General features: G+C 37.9%; 1 protein-coding gene across 1 annotated transcript; it reads right to left on the bottom strand.

The window, feature by feature from the left end:
• Window positions 1-3,244: 3,244 nt before the first annotated feature.
• Window positions 3,245-19,970, bottom strand: ap1ar (adaptor related protein complex 1 associated regulatory protein). The gene is made up of 10 exons (XM_034690182.1): window positions 19,735-19,970; window positions 16,572-16,620; window positions 16,456-16,482; window positions 16,078-16,103; window positions 15,891-15,987; window positions 15,571-15,669; window positions 8,825-8,886; window positions 8,477-8,550; window positions 8,234-8,356; window positions 3,245-5,328 (listed from the first exon to the last, which is right to left on the bottom strand). Exons 1-10 carry the CDS (start codon window positions 19,824-19,826, stop codon window positions 5,213-5,215), a joined length of 765 nt encoding a protein of 254 aa, XP_034546073.1. The 5' UTR covers window positions 19,827-19,970; the 3' UTR covers window positions 3,245-5,212.
• Window positions 19,971-21,437: the final 1,467 nt, after the last annotated feature.

The following is a 21,437-nucleotide window of genomic DNA, read 5'->3' as shown; positions in this document are numbered from 1 at the left end:
TTAATTATTTTATAATTTGTATTCTGTCTTCTCATCCCAAGTTGATTGCGGTCTCCATTATCGACCACATTCATTTTCATCCTTAAGTAGTGACACATTAATGTTTTAGCAGTATTCCTTTAAGTTAATTAAGGGAGAAATCACAAGAAAGTATTTATTTGGAGTATTTTGTTTTTGCTGTTATCACTGTTGCAACTAATGTGCTAGAGAAGAAAGAATAGTCATAGCCTCATTTTAAAATATGTTCAGATGTTTAATGGAAGTTAATACGAGACATCATAGTCTTAGTTAGCCCCATTAGGTTTAACTTACTGACGGGATCCACATTTTAGTTGAGGGGTCTACAGTTTAAAGTGGGGTGAAGGGGCCTTCAGTGACTTTGGTCCTTCTCCCTGGAAAAAACTGCATGCTGGTCCATAACAACAGAGCATATGAATATAGTTACACTGTGTACATGTAAATATGATGACTGATGTGGCTGGCTGGATGTGCGGCAACACTTGCTTTTTGTTTGATTACTTTGTCTGATATTTCCTCTTTTGATCTGAATTCTGAAAGCAACTGCTATGGATTGTTTTTCTATGTTTTTTTCCTCAATGCAAAGCACATTGAGCTTACCTGTAATGGGCTTTATAAATGTAATTGCTGTTGCTATTGCAGATGTTTTGATCTTTACTAGTTCCATCTAACATAACAGTTCCTACAAGTGCACAGCTTTGTTTATAGCAGTCATGGAACAGTCGACAACATGTTAGAAAAGCCCTCAGCTATTACTTTAGCAGAGATGCTACAGACTTATCTTCCTAAATACCTTGAAAGTGTTAAAAAAAAATAGAGAACAAGCCCAACATCTGGTATCTCGATATGTTGCTGTTCCAACTGATTGTTTATATTTTTGACTTTTGTTGAAATTCTTCACACATTTAGCAAGTTTGGTAAAATCCAGCTAAAGTAAATTAAAATCATTTGATTATTAAAACACATAATACTGTTTTAACTACTGTGTACCCTGACCATTTAGATCTAGTACATTACCTCATTCTGCAACTCAAATGTTTAAATGAGTAAATTAAGTTTATATCCCTGACCAATACTTCTATGGGGAAATATAAACAGTTGTAGTTTAATCTGTTCTTTATTGTTGTCGTCTAACTTTGTCCTTGGCCAGTTGTTTTTGTATACAAAGCATGCGTCATTGAAGATAATGTGGGAGGACCGGTGATCGGATTGTGCAGATGAGCACAAGCCGATCAGAGGACAGACTGTGGCACCGTGGTGTGTTTAAAGGCAGTTCGAAGCTCAGATTTTAGACACCAAGGTAGTGAGTTGAATAGATGTGTGAGGACACGTGTATCATCATCTGTTGTTTTCTTGACTGTGCTGCTCCCCTTGCTCTTAAATCACTGGTCTCCTGTTAAACAGAACAGAAGCATTATTGGTTACTTGCTAGTGAATGTGTTTCTGTACTAGAGCTACAGTACAAAGCTTTGTTGGCAGTTTTAAAGTTACGCTGTCAAATCTATTTGGTTCAACATTGATGAGATTAATAGTAACACAATTAGTGTCCTTCAGACATCATCATTATATTATTATTATATTTATTATTATATATTATTATTATTATTATTATTATTATTATTATTATTATTTATATGAAGTAAAAAGACAGTCAGAAATATGTTCTGTACCTTTACAACTTCTTGTTCTCTATATCCCCAGAGTGTTATTCGTCATAGTTTTCTCTTTTACTCCCTGGTGTCAAAATTGAATTCAAAATCTTGTTATGCTATGGATGACTGGTGTTTTATTCATATAATCTTTTTTTTATTTTATTTTAAATACTTAAGTAAAATGTATTATTATTAAGTAAAAAATGAATGAAAGCTCAATTAATTTGAAATCAATGAAACCATCAATGGACCCTACGGTATTTAGAAGATATGATCCTATACAGTGATAGGAACTTTATATTTTATAACATATAATTAGTCAATCTTATAGGATAATAAAATAATAATTGATTGTAAGTCAAGTGTTGATAAAGAATCAACGTCCTATCACAATGGCCCATTAAGCCTTCTAACAAGGTTTAATCTCACAGGACAACCTTTAAATATTTGTAGTGGTAAATAATAATATTGTAAAGATATGGGAAACAGGCTTTTAAAACTGTAAGCATTAAAACTAGTTACAAACTCCTAAAAACATTTTTTTCAGATTACTATGAGACATTAGAGCAGGTGTTGTCCTCTGATGGCAGACATACGAGATCTATCAGTCGTGGTGAAGTAGATTAAACAGACCAGTGTGGATAGATCACACTGCACTCATCAGGAAAATGATATAAACTCTTTGGACACTGATATCTAAAGGTGACATTAAAACTTGCAGTTGACTTCAATCTGTTTTCAAAAGCTGTTGCTCTAAAGGGTGGAGTTATTCACAGATGATAAAGTACTGCCCATGAAATCCTTCATAAATGTGATTTTTTTTTAATTTCCAGCTGATTTGTTCATTGGTCACATGCTGACTTTGTCATGAAGGACCAATCTAGTCCGATCTTCCTCTTTTCTTTTTGCAGAAGTCCAGCAGTGTGTCCTCCTGAAATCAGTGACTCTCTCTGGGTAGAAGCAGCATCATCACTGCTGGTACCTGACTGGCTCCAGAACCAGCTTGGGGCAGATGGAGACTGGTGGATGGAGAGTGATAATCCTCTTCCCTGGCCTGGTGTGGTGTTAATAACCTACAAAGTGAACACCAGTTCACTTTTTACAATAAGCAGTGTTGAAGTAGGGAGATGTTGGCCTAGCAGTTTAAGCATGCACGTCCCATATACAGGCTGTAGCCCTTGTTGCAGTGGTCGCTGGTTTGATTCCCAGCTGTACTGCACGCCCCCCCCCCCCCCCCCCCCCCCCCCCCCCCCCCCCCCCCCCCCCCCCCCCCCCCCCCCCCCCCCCCCCCCCCCCCCCCCCCCCTCCCCCTCTCTCTCTACTCCCCACATTACCTGTGTCTCTTCAGCTGTCCTATAAATAAAGGAAAAATCGCCACAAAGAAAAACCCTTACAAATTGAAATGGTGACAAAGTAATGGTGAGGCACTCCTGGAAACACATGTTCATGTCTACTGTTAATAAATGTCCAAAAAAAAAAACTCAGTCCTGGAATAAAGTATGACATTTAATGTAAAAAAGAAACAATTTCTACCACCTCGGCTATGGTAATGAAAAAAAAGCCACAACAGTGCGAATATGCAAATATAATTTATATTTATAGAGAAGTCCAAACTGGAAATGAACATTTTTGGTCAAGCTGTTTGGTCTCTATGGAAACTTGGTGTCAATCACTGCCTGTCTACTAGAAAGTCTTCCTGTGTCGACAAAGAACCACTCAGGAGTAACACACTTTAGTGAAAGAGTAGATTATCAACAGCACACCAAAACAAAGGGAGAACAGGGAGCATTGTGGAGTCAGGGAGCACCCTCACCGTCTGCAGAGTATTGTAAGGATACATTTTTAGTGTTACAAGCTTTTGGTTATGCGTGATTGGTTCAAACAAACAACTTTGAAATGAACAGAGTGTCCTGAAACTCTGTACAGGAGTTATTCAGACAAATAGTTAACGTCTTGAATAAACTCTGATTGCATTCAGGCGCATGTTTATGATGTACTGAAAATATCAGCTACTTGTATTCAGGCTGCACCTAACGTTTTCCTTTTCATACATACTTGAAAGCAACACGCACTCTTCACTTTCAAGTCTACAGTTTAATTGCAGTTTTTAAGCTTTAAGAACACAATTAGATTAATCTTAAACTCAGGCTTATGTCCCATGTTTCTGAAAGTATCTCAATGAGGCAGAGACACCACACTGTACAGTCAGATGCGCTTTAGAGTCCAAATAGGCTTGGTCATTGAAGGGAGGTATTTTAAGGCCAATATAGTTCTTCTTTCTCTCAAGGATGCAATTGGGCGCTCATCTGGCCCGGCAGTTAAGGCGTACGTCCCTTATCGAAGCTGTAGTCCTTGTGGAAGCAGTCCTTGGTTCAAGTCCCGGCTACAACCTTTGCAGCGTGTCAAGTTTCCTGTCTCTTTGCAGCTAAAGACAAAATGCCCCAAAATAACTTTTAAAAAAAAGAGCTAAAAACAACACTATTTTGATTAACACATTCAAATATAAAAAGTGAAGTCTCTGCAGTGTAGCCTTTAATCATATTCATGCTTCTATAAAGTGCTTTCTGTTTCCTCTTCACACAGGTGAGTACTAGCGTGAAAATGTGTGATCAGTGAATTACCTGTGATTTAAACTGTGAAAATAAATTATGAACACATGAAATTCATCCTCCAGTCTCACCCCTTCAGATCCAAATAGAGAATTTTTTTTATTTCTTAAGTTTTGATTAATCAAATATGTCTTGTTCCCTCTACCTGTTAGATCTGCAACCCTTTGACGTAATTCCGTTCCTAATCTGTCACCATGCATTACCTAAAGAGCAGGAGAGTACTGGGATCAGAGTTTATTGTTTCTTTTTCTTTGCACACACCAAAAGACATCCAGGATGACTCCAAGGCAGAGACCATGCCTCACAAATGCAGTTGGTACCTGTACACTGCACAGTGGCTTTTTAATTGTAGCTTAAGGTCCAGATAGGTCAAGTGCAGGGGTCAATATTTCAATCAGGTTTAAAAGGGTAAAGTAACTTAACAGGTGCTGTCAGTGAATACAATATGCTACTCCTAAAGAAGAGCTACCTTCACAGTAGATCGGCATCTTCCGTATGGTCACCTAGTCTCTTACTAAGAAATGTGTCAAAGTTAGTGGTTAGCCAACAAGGTCAAGCTCCAATGCATAAAATGGTCCCCTAATATGGCAAACAAAGGCACTGAAACTTGTATCTGATGAAAAAAACCTCCCCACACTGCACTGTAGGGAAGAGACCGACAACATCCGAGTCTCATGTTACAGAAAATGAAGAGCGAGAAAGTTACCACTTGATGACCAAAAAGCTGGTGATCTCTAACAGGAAGATTACAATGAGCATGTCCTCCGGTGCTGGACACTATCTGTCCTGGTTGTCCGCCCTGAGACCACAGTACAAAGGATCCTCAGACTGAGTGTCTGGTACAGGATTAACGAACCCTTCAAACTCAGTGTCTGTACTGTCCTCTGGAAGGGTCCTCACAAAATCATTCTCCCACTCCAGTGCATTGAATCCTCAGAAGGCCGACGCTGGGCCGCTGTTAATCTGCTTGCTGCTGGGTCTCAGGGCCGCACGCAAGATGTCCTCCTCAGTCCGAGACCTCTCCCAGGGAGGAAGTGCACGAATGATTCCTGCAAGGCAACACAAAACTCAATTCAATTCAAACTACTTTATCAATCCTCCTAGGGGAAATTTGTATGGAGCACTTTGTAAAATATTGTCTAAATAATAATAACATAAATACAAACACAGAGATGTACGGACAACAATGAATTTTACACAGGAGCTACAGTATACTACTGGTATCAAGCAGACTGGTAAGTAAAAGATAGGCAGGATAAAATCAATTAGAGATTAGTATAATAAGAAATAAAGAGTCAGTCTGGTAAAAAGATCAGAAGTCCTTAAAATATATAATTAACCTGAGGAGCATTAACAATTAAAGGCATTCTGTGATGCTGCTTCAGCCATTACGCTGCCAGAGGATCTGAGAGGAGCTGGAGATATTGATACCTTTAAACATAAACTAAAACATATATATTCAGTCTGGCTGTTTGTAGGGTTTCATAATTTTATCACTTCAATTTTCTAAATTATTTTAATGTTGTTCTCCCATTCTATTTATTTATTTATTTTATGAAACTACTCAGTTTTATTATTTTTAGTTATTTTTTTAATCTTCAACTTGTATCCTTTCTTAGTTTATTTATTCATTTCAACTATTCATATTCTTCATGTTATTTTGATGTTTTAACTTATTTCTAACTCTTAACCTTCAATTGCTTAAAACACATATTTTAGTGCTGATGTTGTGGTCTCTACTAAAGAAAACCTCAAAATGTGTTCCTGCTAATCAAAGCTATATCTGATTTAGAATTTTCAAAATAAAAACCATTGGAAATTAAGCGTATACTTTTATTTTGAAATTCAAAATCAGATATAGCTGTGATTGGCAGGAACACATTTTGATGCATTCTCTTATCAGTCTGAATCAAAATATTTTAGTGGAAACAGGGTTGTTAATGTCAAATATATTAATTCCCTGGCTGTTGCACATTTTCATATTACCGATGTATTTTATTTCGAAAATTGTTGGAACACCCCTTTTCCGTCAGAATCTGTTGTTTGTAAATTTGTATTGGGACTGTTAAAAATGTTCTTTCGACTGTAAAATTGTCTTATCGCTTGTAAAAGTGTTTCGGATTTTGTAAATGTGTTTTCTTAAATGTTAATTTGTTTTGGCCTCAGTAAAAGTGTTTCATCCTTTGTAAATTTGCATTGCACTTGCCAGCCACTGTAATAAACAGTCAAAGCTGCACATACACCAACCTACACCCACAGCTGAATATACCTATACACACATGGCTTTATAGTTGTAGTTGGTGCTCTCACCATGAACCACCTGTAGATGTACATCTGTTAAAGCAGAGACTGTCAGCTTAAGTAACAGTGGACAGTGTAGCACTGATTTTAACCAGCAGGTGGAGCTATGACTTTGACACAGTTACCATCTGTAGGAGTGTTTCGGGAGCAGTAATGAAACTGTTCAGACTGAAAGCCAATTCAGAACTGTATGTGGGGAGGTAATACCACTTTTCTTCCCCTCGATTTTTAATGTGCAAGTGAGCTAATATAAATGAAACTATGGTGAATTATATTAAGAGGCTGGTTGTCAGCCAAAAAACATAAAAGGCACCAAACACACACACACAGAGGTGTAATGAACTTACAGAGGTAATATGTTGTCAAGCTGACTCCTTGTCTACTGAGTGTTTTTTGGGAGGTGGAGAGTTTTTCTGAAGAGTAGGTTTTACAGTGTGCCATGCATCGTATGTCTTGGTTCACAGCTCATGAGGACAGTTTTCTGGGCGGAGTGTTTTTCTGGAGTTCAACTCAGACTGATTGATGGTAGTTTATCCAAGATGGCAGAATGAGGGGGAAACAGGAAGGAGCAGCCCAGGATATTAGAGATTGACCTCTGACTTAAAGTGCTGTGTGGGTGTGCAGTGCCAAGTACCATGAAGATAGTTGTCTGGTGTGCTCTGTGTACAGCGTATACAAATATGGGGACTGTGCTGGACTCATTTTAACACCCTGTGCCCTGTGAGATGAACTCTGTGAATGATCTGGTCTTGACTGAGCTGAATCCTGTATTACTCATATTGAAGGGAATGGTGTTGTTTTGTTTTTCTGATATAATGTATTCATTCTGGATAAGATTTCTTTCATAGAGTTGATCTTAATGATGTCTAATGTAAAGGGAGATGGATGAACATTGACAGGTGTAATGTCCACTTTGTTTTTATAGTAGATTCAAGTTGTAGATACTCAAAACAAGTGATTTCTCCCAATGCTGTGTTTTAACCAAAAATGTGACAAGATGAGTGATGCTTGTTCTGATTTATGTTGATAAGAATATCCAGTGTCTTGTGAAGGCTCTCAGAGTTGTTGATATTGTCAGTGTTAGGAGTGACATTTGACTGATTGACTAAGAAGTGGTCGTTCTGACACATTGATATCTCTATCCATCCATGTGTTTCTTGATTTGTTACTGTGGATCCATTTCGCTATGTATTAGAGTTGATGTGTGGAAAATGGAAAAGATTTGAGTCTTCTAAGCCTCCTTGGTGTTTGGGTTATTGTAATGTTGTTAGTTTGATTCTTGGTGTCTTGTTTCCAGTAATATTTTGTGATGGTGGAGTCAAATGATTAGAACCAGAAGAGGGTGGGTTGAATTGGTATCACTGAGAAAAGCTTTAAAAGCTCTGACCGCCCAAGGAAATATGAATCCATAAGCATGTCATGTGAGCTCTGCATAATGGGATGGGTGGAGTATGGGCTGCCGCATCCCAGCTGTCGATTCCAAGTGGAGGGTCAAAGTTTAAAATCCAGCTATGATGTTTGACTCATTATCAGAGAGGTTTTACGACAGACCACACTACACTACTTCATCTTTGCAGCTTGAAGATGTCCTACAAAGACTTGGGAGTAAAATCAACCACTAAACAAGTGAGAGCTTTGTAATTTCACACTGACCTTCCTCATCTTCCCACTCTAGTTCCAGTGAAGTCCCATCATCATTCGTGGAGCGGGTCTTGGTGGTGAAGTCCCAGCTGCACTCTGTGTTTGGAGTCACCAGGTATGTGTCAGAGGGCAATCCTGAGAACAAAGAGTTTGTTATTCTTAATTTTGGGGATGCAGTTCATTTCAAAGTGATATTAACCTGGTTGCACAACTGTAAGTAGAGCTTGTATAATGAAGAGAAGGGAGTTCACTTACTGTTGCTCCTGAAAGCTTCAGACTGAGCTTTTACAGTCTGGAGGTAGACATCAAAGTCCTCCCCAGAATTTTGTCTAAAACAGTGAATCAAAGTAACAGAGCTGTAACAACATGGACTCCCAGCTTTGACTCAAAACTCATCGATATTGAATAACACTCAAACCCTTACATCGTCTGTAGCCTACACACTTTTAAAATGTAGTGTTTATATAAAACAAGAGAAATAGTAAAGTTCTTTAAACAGCATTCAGTGTAAGAATACTCTAAGTGCCTATAGAGAACCTAAAGACTACAGCTTGTCCTCCGCTACACAACTCTCTTGTTGTCTAATAGACTTGATTGACTCACTGTCTTTGTTGAGGTTCATTATTGGAGCCATCTGCTCTCCCCAAAATCTTCTTGGCTGACAACTGTCAACAATCAGAGATGAAATCATAGTCATTATTGAATACAGACGTAAACAGCAGCATCTACAAGATAGTTCAGGCAGACTCATTCAACCCAAAATCTCTAAGAGTCAGAACATTGTGTAAAATGATGGCAAATTGATAATAGAATAATGCAACCACAGATGTACAGCACTTCACTTTATTAGTGCAACCAAGTAACAATGATGGGCAACTCTCATCTCAGCTTTCTCTTTTCTCAAAAATATAAAATGAGCTAAGAAAAAAACAAAAGAGCCAGCAAAGTTATCAGGAAGCTGCCTTACTGAAATAAATAAATAATAATAATGATCAGAGGATCAGTGCATTAATGACCGAAAGAGAACTGAATGACAAAATTGGCCACAAATGTTTCTCAACTCAACTCAAACTCAAAATATACCTGCTTAATCATGACATTCATCCTGCTAAGTGGTCGATATAAAACAAAGCAAATGTCACGTTTTTTTATTTGAGTTACTGTAGACTCTGAAAAAATCGCACCGGTGTAAAGACACAGTCTGTATTTGAAGATCTCTCAGAGGTTTAAAAAAATGTAAACTGTCTTCCTGCATGGCGATGTCTATTATGATCAGCGATGTCTACAACATGGAGTTTCTGTGCAGCTGTGTCGCTCTTTTTGTTCCGTTTGTTTTTCACTATCGGGAGTTTGCACTCCTACTAGCTAGAGCAGGGGTTCTCAAACTTTTTGGAGCCAGGGACCCCTTACAGGTGAGAAAATTGTCCAAGGCCCCCTCATAATTGTAACACAGATGAAGCACATTAGTGATGTGTCATGATCAAAGCTGCGGCTCTGAGAGCCGATGCTTTATAGTGAATCAGAAGAGTCGGCTCACATCAAGAGAGAGCCGGCTCTCAGTTTTTTCCTTTCGCTGCTTAGCTCTCACAGTGCTCAGCCCCAGCTCTGCTCACAGCAGAACTTTGTTTTGATTGGTCAGCATGGCGGCCATGCGGCCAATCATATGTGAGGATATAGGATACAGGTGATGGAGGGGAGGCTGTGTTTCGTGGCTACATCTGTTCCTTCAGAGAGAGTCTTCTTGAAGACCGGGCAAATACTCACTGAGAGGAGAAATCGGATCAGCCCATCCAAGCTGAGGCATCTGATTTTTCTGAATGCCAACCTGAGGACATATATAATGTTTGGTTCTGGTTCTGGTTCTGTTTGCTTGAGTTTGGTTCTGGTTTTGGTTCAGTTTGCTTGAGTTCGGTTCTGGTTTGGTTCTGGTTCTGTTCTGAAATGGTTCTGGTTCGGTTCTGTTCTGGTTCAATTCCGGTTCAAGTCTGGTTCGGTTTTGGTATGGTTCTGGTACGGTTCTGGTTCGGTTCTGGTTCGGTTCTGGTATGGTTCTGGTTCGGCTCCGGTTCTGGTATGGTTCTGGTTCGGTTCCGGTTCTGGTTCAATCCTGGTACAGTTCTGGTTCGTTTCTGGTATGATTCTGGTTCAGTTCTGGTTAAGTTCTGGTTCGTTTCTGGTACGGTTCAGGTTTGGTTCTGGTTCCGGTACTGGTTCAGTTCTGGTTTGGTTCTGGTTTGGTTCTGGTTCAAGTCTGGTTCGGTTCTGGTTCGGTTCTGGTTCGGTACTGGAACGGTATAGGTACGGTTCTGGTTCGGTTCGGTTCCGGTTCGGTTCTGGTTCAGTTCTGGTAAGGTTCTTGTTCGGGTCTGGTTCGGTTCTGGTTCGGTTCTGGTTCAGTTCTGGTAGGGTTCTGGTTCGGTTCTGGTAGGGTTCTGGTTCGGTTCTGGTAGGGTTCTGGTTCTGGTCTGGTTCGGTTCTAGTTCGGTTCTGGAGTTTGATTCTGGTTGTGGTTGCATGAGTTTGGTTCTGGTTCTGTATGCTTAAGTTTAGTTCTGGTTCTAAACCTAACCCTAATCCTAACCCTAACCCTAACCTTAGCCGTAATCCTAACCTTAACCCTAACCCTAATCACAACCCTAACCCTAATCACAACCCTAATCAAAACCCTAACCCTTACCCTAACACTAATCATAACCCTAACCCTAATCCTAAGACTAACCCTAATCACAACCCTAACCCTAATCCTAACCCTAACCCTAATCCTAACCCTAACCCTAATCACAACCCTAACCCTAATCACAACCCTAACCCTAATCACAACCCTAACCCTAATCACAACCCTAACCCTAATCCTTACCCTAATCATAACCCTAACCCTAATCACAACCCTAATCACAACCCTAAACACAACCCTAACCCTAATCACAACCCTAACCCTAATAATAACCCTAACCCTAATCCTAACCCTAATCACAACCCTAACCCTAATCACAACCCTAACCCTAATAATAACCCTAACCCTAATCCTAACCCTAATCACAACCCTAACCCTAATCACAACCCTAACCCTAATCACAACCCTAACCCTAATCACAACCCTAACCCTAATCCTAACCCTAATCACAACCCTAACCCTAATCACAACCCTAACCCTAATCCTAACCCTAATCATAACCCTAACCCTAATCATAACCCTAACCCTAACCCTAATCACAACCCTAACCCTAATCACAACCCTAACCCTAATCACAACCCTAACCCGAATCACAACCCTAACCCTAATCACTACCCAAACCCTAATCAGAACCCTAACCCTAATCACAACCCTAACCCTAATCACAACCCTAACCCTAATCACAACCCTAACCCTAATCATAACCCTAACCCTAATCACAACCCTAACCCTAATCACAACCCTAACCCTAATCACAACCCTAACCCTAATCACAACCCTAACCCTAATCACAACCCTAACCCTAATCACAACCCTAACCCTAATCACTACCCAAACCCTAAACACAACCCTAACCCTAATCACAACCCTAATCATAACCCTGACCCTAATCCTAACCCTAATCATAACCCTAACCCTAATCACAACCCTAACCCTAATCACAACCCTAACCCTAATCACTACCCAAACCCTAAACACAACCCTAACCCTAATCCTTACCCTAATCATAACCCTGACCCTAATCCTAACCCTAATCACAACCCTAACCCTAATCATAACCCTAATCACAACCCTAACCCTAAACACAACCCTAACTCTAATCATAACCCTAATCACTACCCTAACCCTAATCACTACCCTAACCCTAATCACTACCCTAACCCTAATCACAACCCTAACCCTAATCACTACCCTAACCCTAATCACTACCCAAACCCTAAACACAACCCTAACCCTAATCCTTACCCTAATCATAACCCTAATCCTAACCCTAACCCTAATCACAACCCTAACCCTAATCACAACCCTAACCCTTATCAAAACCCTAACCCTAGGATCAGGGTGAGAATGATTTTGTTACAGAATAAATGCACACAATTGGGCAATTATAAGGCTTCTCATAAAAACACTGTATGTAAAACGGTTTTCAACACAAACCATTAGTTTTTGCAAAGTTAAGGTTAAATATACGGCTACAAAAGATCCTAAATTAAGAGCCGTTCGGGAGTCAAAAGAGCCGGCTCTTCTTTGGGGGCCGAGTCAAAAGAGCAGGCTCTCTGAAAAGAGCCGAACTTCCCATCACTAAAGCACATGCTTACTACCATTTGCACTCTTGGTTGCCCTTGGAACTATTTGTATTGTAAAACGTATCAATGTAAATACTTCAGACCAGTACCATAGTGATAAACAGATAACACTTCAATTTGAATCAAGTAAATACCACTTGTATACTTTAAAACAGAGGGTCATTTCATTCCTTGTGGACTCAACATGACAGCATTTATACTTTTCAAGTAATTGATCTTAAACGCTTTCAGAAAATTAACAGTAACAAGACTCACATATCCCTTCGAGCCACCAAATGGTATCATAACAAGGGTGTATATGCTGTTTTATAATGACACAGCACAATTTTATGATTTACTAGAAATGTATTCAAATTATTTCATGGACCCCAACGCTATGGTTCGCAGACCACCAGGGGTCCCAAGACCCCACTTTGTGAACAACTGAGCTAGAGTACGGTAATTGAGCCAAATTTACCATAAAACATAAACAATATACGCCCGTTTTCTGTGAATGCATGATTATGAAGTGAAGGAGAAAAGATGTGAAAAAAGTTGTGCAGTGTCGCTGTCTTTTCCAACACAGCATGCACTCAACTTTCAATGAATGGGGATGTGTTTTGTTAATAGGGTCAGGTCGCACGCAACCATGTTGGAATAATTTTCCAGGACTATATGTGATTTTCCAGGACATTTGACTTTTTCTCCCATTTTCCAGGTGTTTTCCAGTACTAGAAAACTGGTCAACTGTTTTCCAGGTTTTCCAGGACACGTGGGAACCCTGATCCTCTTGCTGTATTATTCAAGGTCTTCCCTGAAAAACTATTCTCTGGATGGCAGCATATGTTGCCCCACAAACTGTAGATATCTTTCAGCATTAATGGAGCCTTCCCAGATGTGTAAGCTAGCCATGTCATGGGCACTTAAGCATCCCCACACCATCACTGGTATGCTGCTGGTGGTGATAGAACTGTGTGCTGATAAAAAGTGAGGCGGTCCCTCCCTTCTTTACAGTGGATAATGAGGTGTCCATGATTTCCAAAAAGAATGTCAAATTTTGATTTGAATCATGGTTCTATACGAATCCGTCTTTGCTTGGTCCAGTTTTAATCTGCATTTGTGGATGCAGCAACCAACTGTGTTCACAGACAGTGGTTTTTGGAAGGGATTTTGAGCCCATGCGGTGATTTCCCATACAGAGTCATGTCTTGTTTTAATGCAGTGCTACCTGAAGACCTGAAGTTCACCGGCATCCAGTAATATTTTTCAGCTTGTCCCTTTTGTACAGAGATGTCTCCATATTCTTTGAATCTTTTATGATATTATGTACTGTAGATGATGAAATCCTCAAATTATTTACTATTTTGCACTGAGGAACTGTATCCTGAAATTGTTGAACTATTTGCTCATGTAAACTCGCACTGAGTGCAAAACCTCTTCCCATCTTTGCTTCTAAAAGTCTGCCTCTCTGGAGTGTCCTTTTCATACCCAGTCATGTTTCTTCCTGTCACAAATTGTTCTAATTAGTTGGGAGATGTTACTCTGGGTGCTTTTTTAAGCAGTACATAACTTATTCTCAGTTTTTTTTAACCATGTTGCTGGCATCAAATTTAATGAGCATACATATTTCATAACACAACAACAGGTTTCAGTTTCAAAATCTAACATGTTGTCTTTGCACCATTTTCAATCAAAAATAAAGGCTATAGGTTTTGGGATCTTATGTCATCACTCCTCAAATTTCTGCAAACAAAATATATCTGTAAGGACAGATGAAGCCAAAACCTAAAGGTGCCAAACTCACAACTTTCTGCTGCTGTAATAATCATTTGAAAACACTAAAACCTGAGGTAACATAGAAAAACATTGAACGGATTTGGTGCTACCAGGGAAGAAACATTCAACCATCCAACCAGCCAATCCCAGCTGCCATTGAGTCAAAGGCAGCATCCACCCTGGACAGGTCACCAGTCTATCACAGGGTCATATAAAGAGACCAGATGCAGTACTGGACAATAATGAAAAAGATCTTATCACGATAAAATTGTTCATATCAGTCGATATCAATAATTTTTACGATAATATAAAATCATTCTTTCATGTAATTTTAAAGGCAGATTTTTTTTCTCCTGAGTGAAAGTTAAACATCAGATGGTTTGTTAGCTTGTATCTGGGATTTAGTATTCTAGTAAATAGCCAAATATATCTTAACTAATGAAATTTAGTGGGCTTTCTTGTCGAGCATGTTTTCACTCTGCTTTGAGCTGGTAAGTTTCAAGTTTTCATCCGTGTCGCTCGTTTCAGCTGTGTTTTGATCCACTCCAAACGTCTTTAAGCCTGCCTACCTCTTACCCTGCGACATGATTGGCTGTTCAATGCCGACTTCTTCTTCTGTTTAATGTTGGGTGGGAACTAGGGTTTAAGACACATTAGCACCTCCTGTCCCTTTCCAGTGGTTGGGGGGGATGTAAAAAATGTTTAAATATATCAAGGTTTTATCGTACATTTGTTATATTTATAATGAGACAAATAATATCACGATAATTATTGTTATCGTTTTATCGCCCAGTCCTAACCAGATGCACTCACACTCATACAGACAGGCAGTTTAAAGGCACCAATTAACCAAATGAGCATGTCTTTGGAGTGTGGGAGGAGGCTGGAGTATGCAGAGGGGATCCAGAGAAACAAACAAACAGTAAAAACAGAAACAAAACAGAAGCAGTGCAATGTTATGTACAATAAAAAACAACATTTATATGTTTCTGTATGGGAGATTTCCCTGTAACAGTTAATACAAAATGTAGAAATCATGTGACTAAAAAGTCTGGCTACAGTACTAACATAATATTAGTTTTAATGTTATAATTATTAAGTACTTGTATATTATGCTCTCTTAAACTTGAAAACATTAGCTGCTCAACTGAAAGTGGAATTATTTCCCTAACTGGATATACAAAGACAACAAAAAGAAGAGTGAAGAAAGAAAAGAGTGTAGTGTCTCTTTAAGATACAAAAGACTGAGGACCTGAAATGTTGGAGAGTCTCTACACAGAGCCAGCATGATAAAAAGTCAAACAGGCAGAAGGGAGCGCTCAGTGCTGCCTCACCTCCTGTAATTTGCGTTCACGTGCCAACCTGGCGGCCTCACGCTGAGCGGCATTTCTAGCCTCCTCTTCTAGCCTTAACTTCTCCTCTTGTGCCTCTAACTGAAGCAGAGAAATCAAAATGAAACACACACACACAGACAGACAAACACACAGACAGACACACAAAAAAAACAGAACAAAAAATTAAAACGTAGTAAAAACAATGCAGCAAATTAAAAGTAAGAAAAGAAGGTTTAAAAATCAAATGATGAAATATCAAGTGCATTTAATCTAACAAAGACAGGTCACATTACAGATAATGTTTTTGAATTGTGTCTTACCTCCAGCTGGAGCTTCTGATCTATCAGGATCTGCTGGTCTGAGAGTGCAGCGTAGCGGTGCTCAGTAAGGTGCTTGATCTCATCTTCATTGATTGGTCTAATAAATACAAAAAGCGAACATACATGAATACAAGCTGTTATTTTAGACACTTCTTGGTATTTTTTTAATTCACCTCTGATTCATTACCTTGGGCATGACTGTGGACTTTCAGCCTGCAAGGGAACAAACCACACTGTAAGTTCAATACAGCCTCCCCACTGCACATTGATTAGACTGTGATCCTACAGACAATTATAAAGTGACTGCTGACTGCAGATAGTGCTGGGTGTGTATGCAGTAGGTGACCAATCATTTTCTGTGCATTATTAGCGGATGGCTAACAGAGGAAATTCTGAGGGGAGTCTCAAAGTAAATATCACCCTGAGAGGGATGATATGATTACGCTAAAAATGAGACTATTTCTTATTGCATGTGTACTCATGTAAATGATTATGAAGCTATTAAGCAACAATTGGGATAGGCGTCACATTATTATCACATGGTCAGCAGGATGATCAGACTTACCTCGTCACTCTCGACAAGATTCTCAAACTGTAAAAATAAGAAGTCAGAGTTAGACATAAAATCCTAACCTGAAGTCATGACGTCATTAATAATGCAGGTAAATAAAGGAATCATACCTCTATTGTATAATGCTCCCCTGTGTTACTGCTTCCAAAGTATTTTGACCTGTATAGATGATAAAGAGAGGGTGAACACTCAAGCAATGATTGAAAAGCTTTTAGTGCATCTATTATAAATAGTGAGCTGCATAAAGATACAAATTAAGTATATGAAAATACATTTTAAAAATACATCAATTAAAAAACTAACTTTGTAAAATAAATGACAGAACAATGTATAAATAAATAAAATAAACATTTGAAATAAACAATAAATAAATAAATACAAAACTAACAGGCTTAAAAATAACCTTAACTACATAAAAATAGATACACAAACGAAATAAAAAAATCAACAGTTACATTAAATAAATAAATTCAAATACATTAAAAAGCAAAAGCAAACAATGTATGAGTTAAGTAAATAAAATTATAAATAAATTCATCAATAAATAAAATAATAATAAATAGATATTTTCTTAAATATATAAAGTGAAATAATGAGACTTTTTTAAACAGAGTTTCCTGTTTAAAGTAATGTATACAACTGACATTGAAATTAAGATTCAACTTCTACTGTGGAAAAAAATATACATTATAGCCATGGTTATGGCTTCTTTCTACAAGATCTGTAGGTTTTGACTGAGATTCCAACACTTTCATAATGTGTCACATTTGCTATTTTGTATGACAGAGATTCGTAAACGCCCAACTTTTAAAGTTTAGTATTAAGACATGGTAAATAAATACGTTGCTTCTCTGTAATAGTTCCATAACTCAACCAACAAAACTTGACTCATTGGATTACATGCTAAAACTTGACATTTACGCCTTTCTATCAGCAATGTAAGTAACTGAAAATGAAGACACGTCTAAATAATGAGGGGATGATGATTTTGGCTTTACTTTTGTTGAATCACAAAATCAAGGAGCTTTATTAGGTTCATGGTGTACACAGCTATGATGTAATAATTAGGACTAACTTGTGATTACAACGTTGGTAATCATTCAGCAGTTACAGGGACACTGTTGTGTTACACAGTGCATGATATAAACTCAAATATCAATATATAGGTAAATAAAAATATAAGGACCCTAGAAGAAGCTCACCTGCATGTAAAAAAACCTCATTGCGATGTTATTCGTATGTTTTTGACCAACAAATGTTTGCTATAAAATGTTTATATTGTTTAATTCCTGTATTATTGGGGATGTAACACTTAAAGGCAAGCGATCATACATTAGCAGTGCTTTGGTTTTGACCACTGACTGTATATGAATATGATTCTTAGGTTGACTGTATATGAATACGGTTCTTAGGTTTCCATCTCCTCTCATTGTTAAAGAGTGAAGCAGACCCACTGCCGCCAGGACGCACTGGTGAGATCATTTAGAGTCAGAGCCCATGCAGTATGGAGGTTTTTGGGGCCAGAACTTACCAAATGGGACAGTACTTTTAGAGCCAGTCTGCACAGTAAAGATATGCCAGTGAAATGATATTTACCTTTAGCCTCTCCCTTCCTTAAGCACATATTTAAATTACCAATTAAATAGAAAAGGTCAAGCAGTGAAGATACAGCAGAACACATCCGTGTGTTGTTCAAAAGCAGACACAAACTGTAACGTAAAGTTGAATAACTGTCGTTTTAGGAGCAATGAATGATTTGAGGGTGTATAGTATCTATTCTTTGAGATTATTGTTGTATATTTTGTGGTGTTATTTTTGTTGCTTGGTTATGGTATGGTTTATTGTGTTGTCACGTTGATTGGTAAATAGTGGGATATGTTAGGGGCGGAGTAATTCTACTCATTTAAGCCATCTGTTTCCTTTTGTTTGTAGTTGGAGAGACGGGGTGAGCTGGGTCACTGTATTTTTGTTGACCACTATTTTCTTTGATCACTGTTCTCACTTCAGTCATCAGTTTGGTGCACTTTATCATGAGTTGAGGATCCTTTTTCATTAATAAAAGGTTCAACTTTTTTTTTGGATCCGTGACTTTTTGCTTTAGAGCATCAGACAGTTTACTAGACCCAACCTCAGCCCCTCAACAGCTTTTGGCTCTTTGTAGTCGCTACAGTCGTGATGTTTGTTTCATCTCCTCTTGCCTTTGCTCTACTGCTGTTTTAATCAGATACAGAACACTGCAGGTGCTGCACCTGACAACATTACCGTCTATCATGTTGTTTCACTCGTTTTTTTTTGTTATATCAAATTAACAATTCAAGCTTAGAGTCTCACTAAAAGTAAAATTTGGACATGAATAAAACAATAAGAAAAATCTATATTGACAAAAAAAAACTAAACATGTTTGACAGAATTGTATTTGACATGTACTGTGATGTTTCAGTTTCATTTGTCCCATCTTTTCACAGGGAGGTTTTAAGACCTGTACAGTAACTTGTCACTGCAGCTCAGTTGTTTTGGTTTCACCTTAAGGTAGCTGTCATGTCATCCATCTTTGTATTGTCTTCATAGTGACAAAACAGATGCATTTATGGATTTTTAGAGTATTTCGTGTATTAAGTTAGTTGGTTTAAGCTAAATATGCTCAACTTAAGTTACAACAATAAAAAAATAACCCAGATAATGACTGCATTACGGGAAAGTGGATGGATCACACCATGAGGGAGTGTTATTGTTCACCCACATACGGAAGTAATAGTGAAAGCTCGCTGCTGAAAGGAGCAAGCCTTCTGTAATCTTAAATAAAGCCCAAATTAAAGCCAGATTAAAAGATATTCATTATAACACATAAATTCATCAAACAGCAGCCTGAAAATAACCTTAGAAACAGACAATTAAGACTTAGTTTACGTGTCAAGAGGGAGATTAAAGCAGTGATTCTCCCTCACAGTCATCGTAACAGAGCTCTTAATAATATCTCTGTCATCATTAAACAGACATGGCTGAACGTCCTGCCATGTTGACATTAAGGGTGGGGTCTTAATCACTGTGGACACACACGGCTCAGTGTCTGGATGAGGATCAGACTTCAGAGAGACCTTTACCACAGCCTCACATGCCTTTTTCTTACAGTTACACGTCATTAAACAAACACCACACTCAGCAGGTCGACTCATCGTCTCATAGTTAACTCTGCAGAAACCGTGTACGCTGTTTCAAATGATGATTTATGCTAGTCAAGCTAGCTTACCTAGCTAGTAACCCTGCTCCACTTACCCGCCTCCTCTCTGGATCCTATTGGCTTCTCTCCTGAACAGCCGGATACACTGACCCCAGCAATTACCCATCGCACTGTCAAATATTCCCATTATCGACAGGTAAAGTTAGTCATCTTGTCACAGCTGCTGCAGGTGTATTGGTGCAGATCGCTACATCTTCCTGTCAAATCCTGTCTCAGTCACTTCCTGTCTTCTTCTTCTTCTTCACCGTTGTCGTCATCCTCTTCTTCTTCGTTGGTTATTTACGGCAGTTTTTACAGGCATTTAGTTGCATTACTGCCGCCCTACTTTTCCTCATCCTCCCTCCCGATGACAGAAATTATCCACATCGACACCTACAGAGGATTATCATGCTTGTTAGTGATTAATCTCATTACCAAGGTTTGTGTGTCCTCAGTCAGGGATCTGTTCAGGTCTATCAGCATCAATAAAATGTGGATAAATAAAAGTATGAAAATAAAGCTTATATTAAATGACTTGGAGCTTACAGAAGGAATGATCGAGAGATTTTATGAGAAAAAGATAACCAATCAATCAATCAATCAATCAATCAATCAATCAATCAATCAATCAATCAATCAATCAATCAATCAATCAATCAATCAATCAATAAATCCATCAATCAATCAATCAAGCTTTATTTATTTAGCACCTTTCATACAAATCAAACGCAACCCAAAGTGCTTTACAGCGACTGAAAACAAGAAAGAAGCAGAAATAAAACAATGGCAAGACATATTAGGGGAAATAATAATAATAAAAATAATAATAATAATAATAATAATAATAATAATGATAATAATAATAATAATAATAATAATAAAAGAATAATAGTAATAATAATAATAATAATAATAATAATAATAATAATAATAATAGTAATAATAATAGTAATAATTAAAATAACATAAAATGTTAAAAAAAAGAATACAAATAGTTAAAATAAATATGTTTAAAAAGGGTAAGGATAAGAGTTGAAAATAAAACTAAGGCTAAAAATATCAGTAAAACTGAGTAGATAAATGAAATGAATAAATGAATTATAAATTAAAAATAGAATAAGATAACAGTTAAAACTACTAAAATAATAAAGTAACATTTAAATTAATATTAATATAAAAGGTAAGTAATAAAATTGTTAAATCCTACATGAAAGCCAGACTGAATACATACATTTTTAGTTTACGTTTAAAAGTCTCTGTTTCTCTATCAGTTCCTCTCAGATCCTCCGGAGATCTGTTCCATAATGGAGTTTAGGTATATTTGGAATTAATTTAGAAAACTCATTTGGGGGTAGATTTCATAGTTGCGAGCCGTTCATTTGGGAGCCGTTTTAAATGCAGATCGCCTACGCTGCCTTCCCGTGTCACCTGCATGCCCCATGAGTCTTTTGTTCACACTTATTATCTACACTTTGTTATTGTTTACACTGTTTTGATGTGGATTCGAGTCAAGGAGCTGAGCTCCTGTTTGTAAAGTAGTTCAGGTGTAGAAACACCAGGTGGGGTAGTACAATTTTGCATTCAGATTTTTATAATGTCCTAATTTTTATTCTAGTTGTATTCATATATTTTTTTACACATATATATTTATTCTTATTTATTATTTTTTATATATTTTTCTGTATTGTTAAAATGTTCTTGTGTGGAAAATTTTACGGTAAAATTGTTTGCATGAAAGTTATCTGTAGCTTGTGTAGTT

The sequence above is a fragment of the Notolabrus celidotus genome, chromosome 8, assembly GCF_009762535.1.
Source record: "Notolabrus celidotus isolate fNotCel1 chromosome 8, fNotCel1.pri, whole genome shotgun sequence".
Classification (NCBI taxonomy): domain Eukaryota; kingdom Metazoa; phylum Chordata; class Actinopteri; order Labriformes; family Labridae; genus Notolabrus; species Notolabrus celidotus.
Note: the sequence above shows the minus strand (reverse complement) of the source record. Positions and strands in the feature narration are given on the sequence as shown.